The 16,747-nt window shown below is 39.8% G+C and overlaps 1 protein-coding gene across 2 annotated transcripts in view; it reads left to right on the forward strand.

Moving 5' to 3' along the window:
* ERG (ETS transcription factor ERG) overlaps positions 1 to 16,747 on the forward strand; it is a 176,082-nt gene that overhangs the window by 142,696 nt on the left and 16,639 nt on the right. For both annotated transcript variants that reach the window (XM_063126625.1, XM_063126626.1), the window contains 2 exons: positions 1,437 to 1,654; positions 13,974 to 14,125. In XM_063126625.1, the coding sequence (XP_062982695.1) occupies positions 1,437 to 1,654; positions 13,974 to 14,125 (370 nt within the window). The remainder of the gene's footprint in view (positions 1 to 1,436; positions 1,655 to 13,973; positions 14,126 to 16,747) is intronic.

A 16,747-nucleotide genomic window follows, 5' to 3' on the forward strand; every position in this document is an offset into this window, starting at 1 on the left:
GCTCACCCTTCTTTGCCAGAGAGATCACTTCCCACATGTCTTACACAAAATATCAACCTATGCTTGCTCCAAAGTAATTACAAATGAGAACAGGACAAGGCTGCCAGAAACTCAAACCAAGTAATGATTTGTGGATCAGGCTAATCAACATTCGTGATTTCTCTCTTCACATTACTAATGGATGAGTTAATACAATAGTGAAAGCAGAATAGAGAAACTCTTTGCAAAACAGCAGAGCAAGGTCTAGTTTAGCAACACTGATTTCATTTTGACGCCAAGTAAAACATGGCTTTTTAACAAAGCCTTTGATGGTTAAACTCACTGGCACATTGTTTTAACTGTTTTAACTGTATCTATTGCTTTTAAATTATATATTGTTTTAACTTGGATCATGGTTTAATTTGTTTTTAACTGTGTATATTTATTGTTTTATACTGTATGTTTTTATATGTACGCCGCCCTGAGATCTTAGTGATATAGGGCGGGATATAAATATTTTAAATAAATAAATAAATAAAATAATGCCTGGATTACATGATTCAGGGCTGATTAATAATATATGCTTGTTTGGCTTGCATTTTGCTTCTATTAAAACAACAACAACAATGTGCCTAAAGGAGCAGCTGCAAAAATTTCAATTCTTCCTTTCCCACTCTACTGTCCAGGAAAAGACATGACCTTAGTTTTCAGGACTAATTATTCATTAGTCCTTCCCATTATTCATCACAGCAAAGTCTCAGTTATATTTTAAGGAACATTAATATGAAAACCTACATATCCAAGGCAGCCCTCTAGCGAGGTGTTACACACATGAGAGGGAGAACCATAGGGTGACCATATTTCAGAAGCCAAAAAAGAGGACACCTAGTGTGTGTGTGGGGAAGCAGCTTTCTGAGTCCTGCAGAAAGTACGTTATTCCCCCGCCACCTTAAAGAACCCGATTGGAGTGAGGAGGGGAAAGGATTTCATTCTGCACCACCACCATCCACTCCAATGGGGCCTTTTCTATAATGTCCACGAATGACCCACTTTACCCTTTAAGACCTCAATTGGAGCTCGGGGTGGGGGAATGATGTGCCTCAAGAAAGCATGTCACTCCCTCCTGCCATGCTAATGGCAGCCTTAAAGGGGAAGGTGTGTCATTCCAGGACATTATTGAAAATTATAGAAAATCCCCCCTGACACCATGGAAAGAACAAAAACCAGGACAAATCCGGGGAAATCCTGACAGTTGGTCACCCTAGAGAACCACACATACAGTGAGAGCTTTAGCTGATGTTACCCCTGCTAAAGAGACAAGCCTTTGTTCAGTTTGCTCTTACTTGTGTGCATAGTTTCACCTCCTCGGACCAAACTCTTAATAAAGTAAATATTTTGTACAATATGCATGATTTGTTTTTCATTGTCCTTTTGTCGCTTTCTTTTCTGGATTTCAGGAAGCTTTATCAGTTGTGAGTGAAGACCAGTCTTTATTTGAGTGTGCCTACGGAACTCCCCACCTTGCTAAGACAGAGATGACAGCCTCCTCTTCCAGTGAATATGGGCAAACATCAAAGATGAGTCCACGTGTCCCCCAACAGGATTGGCTATCACAACCTCCAACCAGGGTCACCATAAAGATGGAATGCAACCCAAATCAAGTTAATGGCTCAAGGTAATGAAGCCAGATTTAGGGATGGGAAATGAAGATGGATCGGTTTCAGTAAAACTTTCCCTGGGGATGATCCTGAGTGTGGGTGCAATTAGGAACAGGCATTATGCTTACATAGTCCCACCCACCCAGACTGGGAGATCCAGTGATTGTTTTAAAGTGAATTTTCTTCTGAATTTGGCCAAATTAAAATTATATTAAAGAGGGCTGGGTGGAGAAAAACATTCCCAAAAAAATCTTTTGTGTCTCTAGAAAGGTTTAACTTGTGCAGTTCAAATGTCAATAACATCTCATTTGAAATGCGGCAAGTCAGTGTTGATCTGTAGTGGATTGAGGGGAAAACAAAAGATAATAGGATTAGCAATCAGGATATGAAATAAGATTTCTTTTCCTGAAGTGCTCCAAATTTTGTGCTTTTCTATTGTGAGGCCTTATGTGGGCTAACCTCCAGTATAACCAAATTTTCTAAATGCTTTGTTGCAAAGAAAGCTCACTTTAACAGAGCTCTTTAAAAATTGGACCAAGAGACTTTATATTTACTGTTGTTTCCTATTTTGGCTCATGAGCCTTGTGTGGCGCAGAGTGGTAAGCGGCAGTTACTGCAGCTGAAACTCTCCCTACGGCCTGTTCGATCCCAGCAGAAGCTGGTTCTCAGGCAGCCAGCTCAGGTCGACTCAGCCTTCCATCCTTCCGAGGTCGGTAAAACGAGTACCCAGCTAGCTGGGGGAAAGGTAACAGCGACTGGGGAAGGCAATGGCAAACCACCCTGCTACGTAGTCTGCCAAGAAAATGTCAGCGAAAGCAGGCGTCCCTCTAGGAGTCAGCAATGACTCAAGTGCTTGCACGAGAGGTTCCTTTCCTTTCCTTCCTATTTTGGCTACAGGAGCTGTAGACAAAATACTATTTAAAACAACATATTGCCTTTTTGCTTTTGTGCCAAAGCATGCATTTACAATTTTTTTAAAAAAATATATGTTTTGGCCTGTCTCCGTATAGTAACATACTCTGAGCGCAGCAGGAACTATCATAAATAGCTGTGATCTGTGGATAGGGTTTTGGCACTCACATCTGAAACACACCAGTTGTGCTGATAATATTGTCAGGTCAATTTTTGCCTTTGCCAAAAATTGGAAATAGGTGATACAAAAAATTAAAGCTGCACTTGGCATTAGAATCTTCTGGTTCAGTTGCCTTGAGGGTTTGGCCATAAATGCATTCTGTTCTCAGTTACCAGTCTTTCTCGAGAAATACAGTATAGAAATAAGACTCACCTTGAGTAATTCTGAGATTCCGAGAAGCATAGCAATGTACACTGTACAAGTGAAACTGATATGCAGGAAGGAATGGTACATTCTTTAGAAGGCTACTACAGGAATTGATTGGCTCCTACCTAAGGCTACAAGTTATGAGGTTAGTATTCTACATGTGATGGTATGGTGCAACTGTAAAATATCTCAAGTGGGACGAAGGTGGAGGGGCAGGAGGCCTACATCACTTCCATGTCCTGCCTTCCCCTTGTCTTTGAGGTTATATCAAATTTAAACATGCAAAGAGTTGAAGTCAAGAAGGTTGGTTTGATGGCAAGCATCTAGTTATGGAGGAGTAGTGTGAGTTTTATTCCATGCAATGTTCTGATTCTAGTGTGTTGACACACGTTAGCAATTCAGATGGTGGGGGTGGACAGATGGAGGGCTCAAGCAAAGATGTTGGTCTTCTAGGCAGCTAGCTAGGTACTGAGGATTAGTACTTAGTTAGCTAAGTACAAAAAAAATCCTTGTAGCCAGTGGCAACCCCATCGTTTGTTTGAAAGGTCCACACCACTCAGTATTAGTGGGTGAAATCTAACATCATGCAAGCAGATTTCTGTGTGCACAATGGGACTTTCTCCTACCCTCTTACAGCCCCCTATACCTCCCCAAATATGCTTTGGAGGGTTCCCCAACCCCCCAGAGCAGATTTTGAAGGCATGGGGGGGCTGCAGGGGTTGGGGAATCACCTCCTCCCCGTTCCATTTCCCAAAACCATTCCAACAGTGGGATGGGTTAATTGGATACCATCCAGTACATTTATTAATACTGAGTACAGTCTGGACCTATTCAAATTACTGTTGGTTTGCCCTTGACTACAAGGATATGTGATCACTACTCAGCTAGCAGTAAAAATTTCATGTGTGCAAGCTCTTAGTAAAAAAAGGAAAATCATATAATCAGCCTAGCACAAATAACGCCAGTAAATGAAATTTGTAAAAATTCTGCAGAGATTATAATTTGCAAGGAAGAATTTGTTTTCTGTTTATGGCCAGCATGTTCTGCTTGTGCAACATTGAATAGCTTATGATTTCCACCTATCCCCAAAACAAGCATAGGAGTGCTGTGGCTTCCAGAGTACTCTTTTATTTTATAGAACCACAAGCCCAATAGTTCTCAAAATGAAATACAACTTGGGAAATGTAATCCATTGCCATTATAGTAGAATTTCTATAAAATAATAAAAGTTAAACAAGAGACAATAGATTTAGAAAGTTGCAGGCCAACTGGGAAGCTATTGTGGTTTTGGTCTTGGTACCAATATATCAGGTTTCAGAATTCTCCCAGCACCAATCTAATTTTAAATTAAGTATATAAGAACATCATTTCATAACTGGCAGTGAGCGTTCCCACCCTCTTAGCCTTTTCTTCACTCTAACCTCACACACAAGAAATATTGAAGTGTCTGCTCTAATGGAGAAAGGATCATGTGTAGTAAAACTTAAACCAGCTGTTTCCCTGAATTGCAAAAACAAAGAGCAGTGCTGGTAATATTTATAGCTTACTTGGCCTCTGGTGAGCCAGTCGCTGACTGCCTTAATTTGCTGTGATGGCCTTAAGGCTCAAAGCAGCTGGAATGTACAAGGGAAGCAATGAAAGGGGGTTGAATGGATTGCTTTCACATAGCCTTTTTTTGTTTTACTGAAAATGCATCTTGATACATCTCTTTGATTTGTTTAAAATTACTGTTAATTGTCTGTACAATTTGCTTATCATTTTGATATGTGATATTATCCAAGTCATCAGTACACTTTTTGACTGACTATCGCTATACAGGTAACAATGGGCATCAAGTGCGTCATCAGACAGGCGTTTTATCACACACATGCTACTGCCCACTTATGGATGTGTGCTCATCCTTTAGATGATGATATACGTCTCCCAGACACCTCCTGCTCCTTCCGCTTGTTTTTCTGTCACAAAATAGACCCCCAAAATTCTGATTTTTTTTTAAATGGAATGTACCGCAATCTCCTGCTGTGTGCAGGAAAAGCAGCATGATAAAAAAACAGCCCCTGAATGGGCCACCTGGTCTTTGTTTACTTCCTCTTTCCCGGCCAGGAAGTATGAAGAAGTAATGAGGGACGGAAGCTGGGACAGAGAATGCGATTTCCCTGTGTGATGATGCTCCAAGATGCTGGACTGACCTTGTCCAATTTGGTGCTGTACACAACATATTAAGTTAGCACACTTGTCTCACACTGGATATAAGCCCTTATCACTAACATGCTTGGCCGCCACTTTTTTTTTAGTGTACACACATACACCAGGCCTACAGCCATGTCATCCAGCTTCAATATGCCAAGGTCACAAACTCACTCCCCTGCAATGTATGGGCTCATCTACACCAAGCAGGATATTGCACTATGAAAGCGGTATATAGAAGGCAGGAGTCACACTACTGCTTTATAGCGATATTGAAGTGCACTGCAGGATCTACACTAGTGCTTTATAATGGTACTGAAGTTCACTAACAACTGTTGGGGCTCAAGACACATCTACACCAAGCAGGGTGTAACAATATGAAAGCAGTATGAAAGCAGTATATAGCATGTGTCAAGGTCCCCAACAGTTGTCAGTGCACTTCAGTACCACTATACAGCAGTAGTGTGGCTCCTGCCTTTATATACCGCTTTCATACCACTTTCATAGTGGAATAGCCTGCTTGGTGTAGCATAACCAAGTGCTCATCTTAAGTGAGCATTGACCCTCAGGCTCAAACAGCTTCTACATTTCATCTGCCCACACCCTCTTAGCGTGACCATATGTATTTGGTATTTTTGTAATCAATGGGAAACGTAACATGTACAAGCAATATCTTCTTGATGCTGTAAACAAGCCACAACAGGTTGGTATTTTAGTGGGTTTTTCCTAGCAGACTTGTAAGCCTTTTTTTGCACTGTAAACTTTTTATGCTAAGGGTCTGGTGAGCAAATTCCCTCTTGCACACCAAGTCTGAGAGGTCAGATTAATGCAGAGCACTGATGAATAAATTAGTAATTGAATGCAGTGCTTGTACATTCCCTATAGAGCCCTGAAAAAACATTGTGCTTTAAAGGCAGTCAGTATGAAACAATCATGCTCCATGTTATTAGAAGAGTTTAAATTATAAGGACTTGTTAAAATCAGAGAAGCCAGTTGAATGCAAAGTATGGATAAATCAATCAATTAGAGTTAAGCGGGTGGGTCCCACACTCACAGTAGCCACAGAACACTCCATATGCATAGCTAACAAGATAGTATTGACACCTCAAACCGAGAGTTATGCAAGGATTGTTTAACCCTCGCATAATCCACAGTGGCTGGGTTTGGACAACATGCCACAACCCATTGGGGGTTGCATATTCATAAAGGTTTTTGCAGGTACATGGCTCACCATGGGTTAAAGAAGCCATAGTGATCCCAGCATGTTATATATGAACCAGTTCACTGACTCCACTGTTTAAACCATTGCTTTTTCATAAGAACACAAAATAATTCATAGACTAATAAATGTTTTTAAAAATACATTTTCCTTTGCATGTTCATTTGAAGTAATTTACAGAATAATTTATTGTACTTACAGAATAGGTAAGTACAATAAATACATAAAATAAATGAGTTCAAATAGAAATAAATAGGCCATTTCTGTTACTTTTAATTTCTTGTAAAACTATTAACCAGCTCAAATATATTTTAAATTATGTGTCTGCAGTTTGTCCCACCATAAGTAAAAGGGATTGAAAATACAGGCTGCATTTCTCAAAATACTTTTATATTACATTTTTTCATTGTTCTTCTCTTAAACTTTCTTTATTTCTTATTTGAAATATAGTTTAATGGAGTTTTTAAAATTTGCATTACTCAACTTGTATTGTATTGTTGAAAATGCATTTTGACACATCTCCTTCATTTATCTAAAATTATTGTTACTTCTCTGTAGCATTTGCTTGTCATTTTGATATGTGAACTTATCCAAGTAATCAGTGTAATTTTTGACAAAAGATCAGTTATAACAACGGGTATCAAAATACTGTATTTCTCTGTAGTACCTATGTAACTATGGGAACAGGAAACCGTTTCTATCTACTTTTGCATCTAAAGTGAGATGGGTTTACATCCAAATGTGTCCACACTCTCTAAATTGCCCTTGGTTTGGGCCATTATTATTATTATTATTATTTATTTATTTATTTATTTATTTATATAGCACCATCAATGCACATGGTGCTGTACTGAGTATAACAGTAAATAGCAAGGCCCTGCCGCATAGGCTTACATTCTAATAAAATCATAGTAAAGCAATAAGGAGGGGAAGAGAATGGAAACAGGCACTGGGCATTCTACTATACCCACTTCTAGCAGCTAGATACTCTAGAGTAGGAACAGAGGACCCAATCCAGATCAGGATGCTAGTGTGCAGGAGCAGGGGGACCTCTCAGATCTGGATCAGGGCCCTTCTATATACTCTAGAATTAAAAATGGGGGCACATCGGTGCTAGATGTGAATTTAAAATAATGTCTCTTTTGGCTCTTAGTAAATTCATTCATTCATAGCATTATATTGCTTTGTATTTCTATGCCATCCAATAGCCAAAGGTCTCTTTAAAACAATAAAATACTACATGATAAAATACAATATAAAAATTTAAAACTACAGTATAAAATAAAAAATAATATCCAAAGAGAACTTAGAAGCAATGCAAAAATTTAAACAAAAACTGAAAAACTAAAATGTCTGGGGAAATAAAAAGGTTTTCACCAGGTGCCAAAAAGAGCATGACATTTCAAAGAGCACCTGGAACTGAAAAAAGCATAACATTCCAATTGTCTGGATTACTGCACTGTGTTTTACAAAGGCAGCCCCATTCTCTCAGTATTTTAACAGTCTATAAATTAATTTTAACTTTGCTGTTTTAAATTTGTATTTTAAATTTATATTTTTGCATTGCTGCTGCTTTTATCTTGGTTGTGCTTTTATATTGTATTTTATATTACGGTTTTATACTGTTGTTTTGTTTTGAATTGTCTTAATTTTGTAAACCGCCCAGAGAGCTTCGGCTATTGGGTGGTATAGAAATGCAATAAATAAATAAAAATAAAACACACTGCAGTAATCCAGACGATTGGTTAACAGAGCATGAATAATTATAGCTAGGCTATCTGTGTCCAGAAAAGGATGTAATTGGTATATCATCCTAAGCTGATAAAAGATGCACTGTGCCACCAAGTCTACCTGTGCCTCTAATAACAATGCTGGATCCAAAAGCACCCCGAAACTATGAACATGATCCTTTCAGGGGAATGCAGCCACTTCCAGAACAGGTTGAACGTCACTTAGCCAGGCAGTACTAACAGTACTTCTGTCTTGTCTGAATTCAGTCTCAATTTATTGGTCCTCATCCAGTCCATTACTGTGCCCAGGCACTGATTCAGAACACCAACTCCCTCACCTGGATTTGATGGAAAGGAGGTGGGTGTCAGCCACATATTGGTGTCCTCTGAAGCTGTATCTCTGAATAACCTCCCCCAGCATTTTCATGTAGATATTGAACACATTTGGTGATAAAATAGAGCCCTGTGGTACCCCGTGGCATAACTGCCAAGGGACAGAACAATAATCCCCCAGCACCACCTTCAGGAATTGGCCATCCTAGTAGAAGTGCGACCACTACAGTGCAGTACCTCCAGTCTCAGCACAGATAGCTTATCTAGAAGGATATGATGGTCGACAGAATTGAATGCCACTAAGAAATCCAATAGAATCAACAGGTTCACACTCTTCATGTCTGTTTCTTGGCAGAGGTCATCCAAATCCAGGCCTGAAGCATGATTGAAACAGATCTAGATAATTTCATTCAAGAGTGCCTGGAGTTGGCTGGCAACCACCTGCTCAAGCCCCAACCTAAGAAGGGGATATTAGCATCTGACCTGTAGTTGTTAACATCTTCTGGGTTCATGTTAGACTATTTCAGGAGTTGTCTAATAACTGCCTCTGTTAATGAGACTGGCAACAGTCACAGTCTCAAACAGGAATTGACAATCTCCTGGACCCAGCTTGATATTCCCTCCTTATTAGATGTAATAAGCCATGACAGACAAGGGTCAAGCACACAAGTGGTCGCCCAGACTTGGCCAAGCATCTCATCTGCATCTTCAGGCCTCAACAACTGAAACAAATCCAATAAAACTCAACCGGATGGTGCTCTGAATGGAACTGAATTAACTGTCGTGTCCAAGTCATGACGAATGCGAGCAACTTTATCTTCAAAGTAGCATGCAAATTAGTCCCTTGGTTAGTATATGCCCTTCATTAGTATGTGGATGTGTAAATATATACATGCTGAGCATATTTTATTTATTTATTTATTTATTTTATTTGGAATATTTATATACCGCTCCTCATTGAAAAAATTTCGGAGCGGTGTACAAGGTAAAATGAAAATAAAAACAGAATAAAACAGTTAAAACAAAATTTAAAAAGAAGCAAAACAACAACACAGAAATCCAAGGCTGCATGTTAGAGAAAGGCTTCTTGGAATAAAGATGTTTTCAGGAAGCGCCGAAAGGAGTACAAGGTTGGCGCCTATCTGACCTCCAGAGGCAGGGAATTCCACAGGAGGGGCGCCACCACGCTGAAGGCTCTTCCCCTGGTGGATTCCAATCGGAGGATGGATCTAGGTGGAACCACCAGGAGCAGGCCCTCGGATGACCTCAGTGACCGGGCAGGTTGGTAAGGGAGAAGGCGCTCTCTCAGGTATCCTGGTCCCAAGTTGTTTAGGGCTTTGTACACAAGTACAAGAACCTTAAACCTGGCCCGGTAGCGAATAGGCAGCCAGTGCAGTTCCCTCAGCAGAGGAGTTACACGCTGGAAAGGGGCAGCTCCAGACAACAGCCGAGCTGCAGCATTCTGCACTAGCTCCAGCTTCCGGAGCAGCTTCAAGGGCCGCCCCACATAGAGCTCATTGCAGTAATCCAATCTTGAGGTTACCAATGCCTGTACCACCGTGGTCAAGCTATCCCTGTCCAGGAGAGGCCGTAGTTGGCGAACCAACCGAAGATGGTAAAAGGCACTCCGAGCCGTGGCGGCTACTTGAGCCTCCAACGACAGAAACGGGTCTAAGAGTACCCCCAAACTACGAACCTGTTCTTTCAGAGGCAGAGCAACCCCATCCAGAACAGGCAATGAGCCTGTCTCCCGGACTCGGGAACCACTCACCCACAGGGCTTCCGTCTTGCCAGGATTTAGTCTCAGTTTATTGGCCCTCATCCAGCCCATTACTGAGTCTAGGCACTGGTCCAGGACCTGCACAGCCTCACCTGATTCAGTTGTCACAGGGAGATAGAGCTGCGTGTCATCAGCGTATTGATGGCATTTAGCTCCAAATCCCCTAATGACCGCTCCCAACAGCTTCATATAGATGTTAAATAACATTTTAGTATGACAGGAGCTCTGATTCAGATTGAGAGCTCCCAAAGCAGTGCTGGCTCCAAGTTTTTGAGGAACTTTGAGCTAGACACCCTCAGCGGGCCTCCTCCCTCAGCGTCTAACTTCTCAATGACATTGTCACCAGTTCCTGTTGCTCCTTCCCCTCTTCCTTATAATTGCTTCCACCTGCTTGCTGGATAGACAGAGAGCCATTCTGTCTGGGTCAGAATGAGAGTTAGATGAACAAGGAGGTTGTAGTGGTGAATAGTAGGAGCAAGTCTACAGAGCTCATATCAGTGGCCACCTGCTAGACTGTGGGCCTTTAGCAAGAAGACAACCATGCCTACCCTTGACACCAGAGAAGAGTGCACTGTCTCTTTCGGAATGTAATTATCAGATGGATAGATTTGGAAGTTTAGGAGAATATGGTGTGTGGGGAGTATGTGGGTGTAAGAGAGGGGGTGAGGAAAGGAGAAGAAGAAAGGAGGAGGAGGAAAAGGAGGAGGAGGAGGAGGAGGAGGTTCTTGTGTATTTTTCAGGGCTGATGAAGTATGTACATTTACAGAGCACTAAAATAACAAGCCGCTGTGAAGGAAAACATCTCAGATTACAGTTCAGGCCTGGAGTTCTGAATGGATCACAGCCAGGTTGCACTCCTTGTACTGGACATGCTTCCTTGTAGGCCGCTTTTCTGTTATGATCTTCTGTCCCTTGGCTATTCAGAAATAAGGCAGATTGTCCTTAAATAAGCCCTCACCCCCATAGGCAGTGTCTTTGCTGATACTCTGTAAGCTAGTGGCTACCTCTGCTTACACTCTCATCTTCATATTGTGAGTGTCAGATAGGCTTCCATATTCAGCAAACAGCATGATGAGTCCAACTTCAAACAGATATGCAGATTTTCTAAAGTCAGGTTTGATTCACACTGTACTTTTAGCAAAGAAGTACTTGGCTTCGGATAAAATACACACTACATAATCAGTGGTGCAGGATACATTTGTATTTTAAATAGTTAAGTTTCCATATAGTAAACATGGAAGTGGAAACCCAACCTTTTCTCAATTACTTCTTCCATGTTTATCTCAGGGGAAATGGGTAATTAAAAGAACATGAAAAAATAAAGAGTGAATTGGCTTTAATGAGGCTAATAATGCAATGCTTAGAATTAAATAGGTATAAGTGACTTGGCTGCAATCCAAAGAGCTGTGTTAGGAGTTCAGAAGGTCTCTCACATGTAAAATGCATCTTTCAATACAGCTGAGGTTATTTCCAAACTTCTCCTTATTTTTAGATACAGATGGTGTGTGTGTGTGTGTGTGTGTGTGTGTGTGAGAGAGAGAGAGAGAGAGAGAGAGAGAATTAGGGAGGGGGTTTAGATTAAGACCTTTGCTAACATCACTCATCTTTCTCAGCTGATTATAAAGATACCATTCTAGAGCACATACTTCTGGATTCCAGTGAGAAATGCTAATTTGGCCTTTTCTCATCTTTCTATGTTTATATTCTATTCAAAGACCCACCCTAACAACTCTAAAAAGTTTGCCAAGTACTGATTGCTACCACTCAATCTTTTAAAGAATACATTGAAAAGTGTTTATTGTACTCTAAATGCACAATTGTCCATGGCAATAGTACAGATTAAAACTGATGATGTACTTCATTGTTGTAGCAAGAGATTTATATTATTTACATTCCAATGTCTTTTCAAAGAAAAGTAATGCTATAAATTTCATTTATAATTGTCCATTCAGGTCCAACCAACTTTACCAATACACATATTTAATATTTACCTTACTGGAGAGGGGGTGTTTACAAAGTTATAATATAAAACCTGTCTGAAAGTTAAAATTAGGCAAGATCTACACCAAGCAGGATATGGCACTATGAAAGTGGTATGAAAGCGGTATATAGGAGACAGGAGCCACACCAAGCAGGATATAGCAGTATGAAAGCAGCATATGGTATGTTTCAATGGCCCCCAACAGTTGTCAGTGCATTTCAATACTGCTATAAAGCAGTAGTGTGGAAAGGAAGAGAGGAAAACACCTTGCAATGATAAGTTCAAAATATCACCCAAAGAAATTCAAGAGACGTTCTAGCACTTGTGAGAATAAAGCAGAAAAATGGAAGCATCTTTTGGGAAACTGGAGGACAGATTTTGACACAGCACTAATCTTACCCGTGGAGAAAGGCATTGTTTGATTGTTATGAAGAGTATGAGTGTCATCAGATGGGGGGAAATCTGATGACACTCAGATGACAATGTGAGATACTCAGATGACACTTTCTTCACATGGGGAAGAAAGAGGAAGCAAACATTTTTATTTTGCTGCTTCTCCTACACACAGCAGGAAATGGTAGCAAGTCTTGTCACAGCCAAAAAAATCGGATTTTCCTGGTCTTTTTTTGTGATGAAAAAATGAGCAGATGGTGCGGGAGATGCATGGGAGGTGGGCAGCATCGTGAAAAGGACCCGCAAAAATCTGTGAGTCGGCAGTAACAAGCATGCTATAAAATGCTCATCTGATGACACTTTATAGCATTCCATGAATTACTTTGTAGAAGCACCATTTTCATTCTACAGCATGATTCCCATAATTCCCACCCCTGACTAAGAATGATAGGAGTTGCAATCCAGTATGTCAGCAGAGCAGGGAAGGCTGGTGTAATGTTTTGCCATGAAAGAGCAAAGGACTTCAATCGCTTAACTAAAAAAAACCCTTCATTTTATTTAAGAAATCATCTAACTTCTGAATTTGTAACCAATTTTTCTTTATGGTATTAAAAAATCCCTATGTATGTAGACACTAGATTTATGGACTAATATGCTTGTGTCTGGCAGGGGTATATTGTGATGCTATTAAAATGCAATTAATGGATTCCCTATGGAATGCTAAACTTGAATTATAATGGACAGTATCAAATACTGCTGTTGCATTTTTGGGACCCATTGTGCAACTGGGAGTTAGCGCTGTTGAAAACAAGCCCAGAAATGAGTAGAAACACTTGTTTCCAGATGGGGACAAGTCAGCAGAGCTCCCTTTTGTGAGCTCCACTGACCTGTTGTGTTCCAGAAACTAGCATTCCTGCTCATTTCCACTTGCTTTAAGAACCACTAGTTCCCCGTTGCACTAGTTGGTGGGTCCTGCTGGTGCATGGGCAGCATAGTATATTGCCCAGTGTTCTTATTTTGTGGGTTTACTGATTTGTGCACTAATGTAGAAAGACAGCTATGCATTTTTTTAAGGTTTAGAAGGAAAAACAGTCTGCATTCATCAGGCCTAAAACATTAGCCTGGACATCCAAACGCAAGTGTCACTTCCAAAAACAAACAAATTGTTTCCCATCATTTGCTTTATTATACAGAGTGAGATCCTTTTAATAGTTTAGGATTTTATGGACCTTGTGTCCACCAATGAAGACCTGTTCTACATATTTAGAACCAATGAAGAAATCGGGGGGAAAGGATCACACGAGAGATACTGAGATTTCAAGATGAACTTCATACAAAAACCCTCTTACAGCATCTCTTTCCCTTATGAACTTTGCTTACTGAAAAGTGTTTAGTTGTTCTTGTTATCCAGGAAATCTTAAATTGTTTTCTTAGGAATTCCCCCGACAATTGCAGTGTAACAAAAGGAGCAAAGATGGCCAGCAACACAGAAAACGTTGGCATGAGCTATGGAAGTTATATGGAAGAAAAACACATCCCACCACCAAACATGACTACCAATGAACGGAGAGTTATTGTTCCAGCAGGTGAGAAATGTTTTTAAATAGCCCTTTTAGATGGGATATATGCCATCACTAAATGTAGTGGGCACAACCCATTTGGTTTTAGCACTTTTAAGGCCCACATTGATTTTATAAGGAGACTTGACCATAAGCTAAACTCTGCTCTATTGAAATTAATGAGACTTAAAGGAGCTTAACGTTGACTGTGTGATGATAATTGCTTTTCAAATTAGTTGGTTCTCACAATGAATGTATGGCTCAGCCTTTAGACAAACACAGTGTTGTGTTGGATTTTGTAAGAGCAGACAGTTCAGAGGAGCATTATGGCAGACAAAAACTGGCAGAACTGCCAACTGGGATGAAACTTCCATGGAGTTCTTACGGGGGCCTATTGAGATATGTATCAATTATCTAACAGAAATGTTTATTTTAACTGCTGTGCAAGTCATATAGAGGAAACCAGGCTCCTTGGCACTGTACAGGATCTCACATATATCTGTGAGTGGTTTATAGTGCAATCCTATATTTGTCTACTCAGAAGTAAATCCCAGTGAGTTAATTGGGCTTATTCCAAGGAAAATGAATACAGGATTGCAGTATTGATGTCTGTAAATAAAGCAACATATGTATTTATTGAATAAAGCAATATGTAGACCACTTAGTTTAACTTAGTGATTTTATACCATGGTCTCTGAACCACCAATATCCACAATCATTCAGATAGCCCACAAGGCAATGCTAAAAATAATACAGGAAACTGTTGAAGACCAACTTGTTCAAACGGTGACATGTGGCCATGGAAATGACAATGTGGCTAGAAAAAATACGTCTCATGAATGGGATTTGGAACATAACGAAGTTTAAGAATTACTGATCTAAATCTGTGTCAGAATCTTCTGAAACAGTGATTTCATTAAAAAATATTATTGAAATTGACACACCAGTTGGAGAAGAAATGTTTTCATGAAATAGTGCCCTCCTACACACACACACACACACACACACACACACACACACTGTTTTGCTGCTTCTTCAGCATGTTTACTTGTGAGGAAGGCCCCTTTGGATTGCACTAATTTGCCTCAACCCTTTTCAAATTGGCATAGGGTACATTTTAAATCTTTGGGCTTTTGCAAAACATTATTATTTATTTTGTCATTTCACCCCCAAAATTGACAAATCAAAACATTCCATTTTGACATAAGTGAAACCGCGTCAAAATGAGCATTGTCTTTTTGAAAGAGACCTAGGCCCTTTCTACACCTGAGGATTATCCCAGGAAAATGGAGGGATTGTCCCTGCCTGATCCTGGGATCCCCTGTGTGTCATTTGCATTCACAGGGATGATCCCGGGATGGTCCCTGGAAAAAAGGCAGGTGTAGAAATGGCCCTAGAGCCTTCTCAATTTAATAAAGAGGCAATGGTGTTCAGTAGCTCATTAGCAGTGGAAGAGAGCAACCTGGATCATTAACATCTCTACAGACTTTTTTTTTAACATTAGTTGCTATGAGAAGAATAGCAACTAATGTTAAAATGTTAATGAGTATTTAGTTGGTCAAGAAAGTATTCATAACCAAAATGGTTTCCCTCCTCCCTTTGTGTAGGTAGCCCTTAAAGACAAAATAGTAATTAGTTCACACTTACTGTAATTAGATGTTCATATAAAAGTAGATTCAGGGTGCACGTTGGCTAGTGTGTTAAGTAGTACTGAACAGGGGAACTAGTGCTCTGCCTAATGTTCATGGGATTTAATTTTCAGCGCAGAAATTACTGTTTCTTTCATTATCTCTTTTGGTATACTACAAATAGTAATCTTGCTACTGTACATCAAATGTTATTAATTCCTCTGATTTATATTCATTAGCCAAAAATAATACTTGATATTCCCTTACCACTATGTATACAATGGTGGTCATGTATAACGAACCAATTTTTAAAAGAAAAGAGGAATGTACCTTTATTCACAGTAGTATAAAAATAATTTATATAAAACATTTCTTCTTCTTTTGTATTGCTTAATGTTCCTGCAGTTATGTAGTGGCAAGAATCTGCAAGAATACTAGCTGTGGCTAAAATTGCAATCTTTAATTCTGTCAGTTATTTGTCAAGTTGCACATTTGTTGCATAACCTTCTACATATATTTGGATAATGTTTAGTTTTCTAAATTGCAACAAACTGATTCAGTGAATGATAAAATGCTGAGAAGCAGGCCATGAAACAGCACTATTCTCTTCTAAAGCAGTTTGGCCACAAAATTGTCCATTGATATATGACCCAGTCTTCAAATTGAAAGTGATCATAAATATCATTCTCCCATCCACATCTGTCTTAAGAAACAATTTGGAAATGTGTCTGTAGACTTAAACAGCTGTTTGCTGAGTTGCATGAGAAATATTTGGGTTAAGTTTTGCTCCTGGACTGCCACGTTTTCATTTCTACACAGCCATTACAGATTGTAGGATTATGTGGCAAAGAAAAAAAGCAGGAGGAGGGGGAAGCTTAGCTGTGAATTATTTGTCTTGCTAACTTTAATATGGTGTTCATATTAACATTGTTCACCCCAATTAAAAAAAACACACATTTACAGTACAACCTATACATGGTTCAGTGAGACTTACTCCCGGGTAAGTGTATATAAGGTTGCA

This window comes from Elgaria multicarinata, chromosome 5 (assembly GCF_023053635.1).
Source record: "Elgaria multicarinata webbii isolate HBS135686 ecotype San Diego chromosome 5, rElgMul1.1.pri, whole genome shotgun sequence".
Classification (NCBI taxonomy): Eukaryota; Metazoa; Chordata; class Lepidosauria; order Squamata; family Anguidae; genus Elgaria; species Elgaria multicarinata.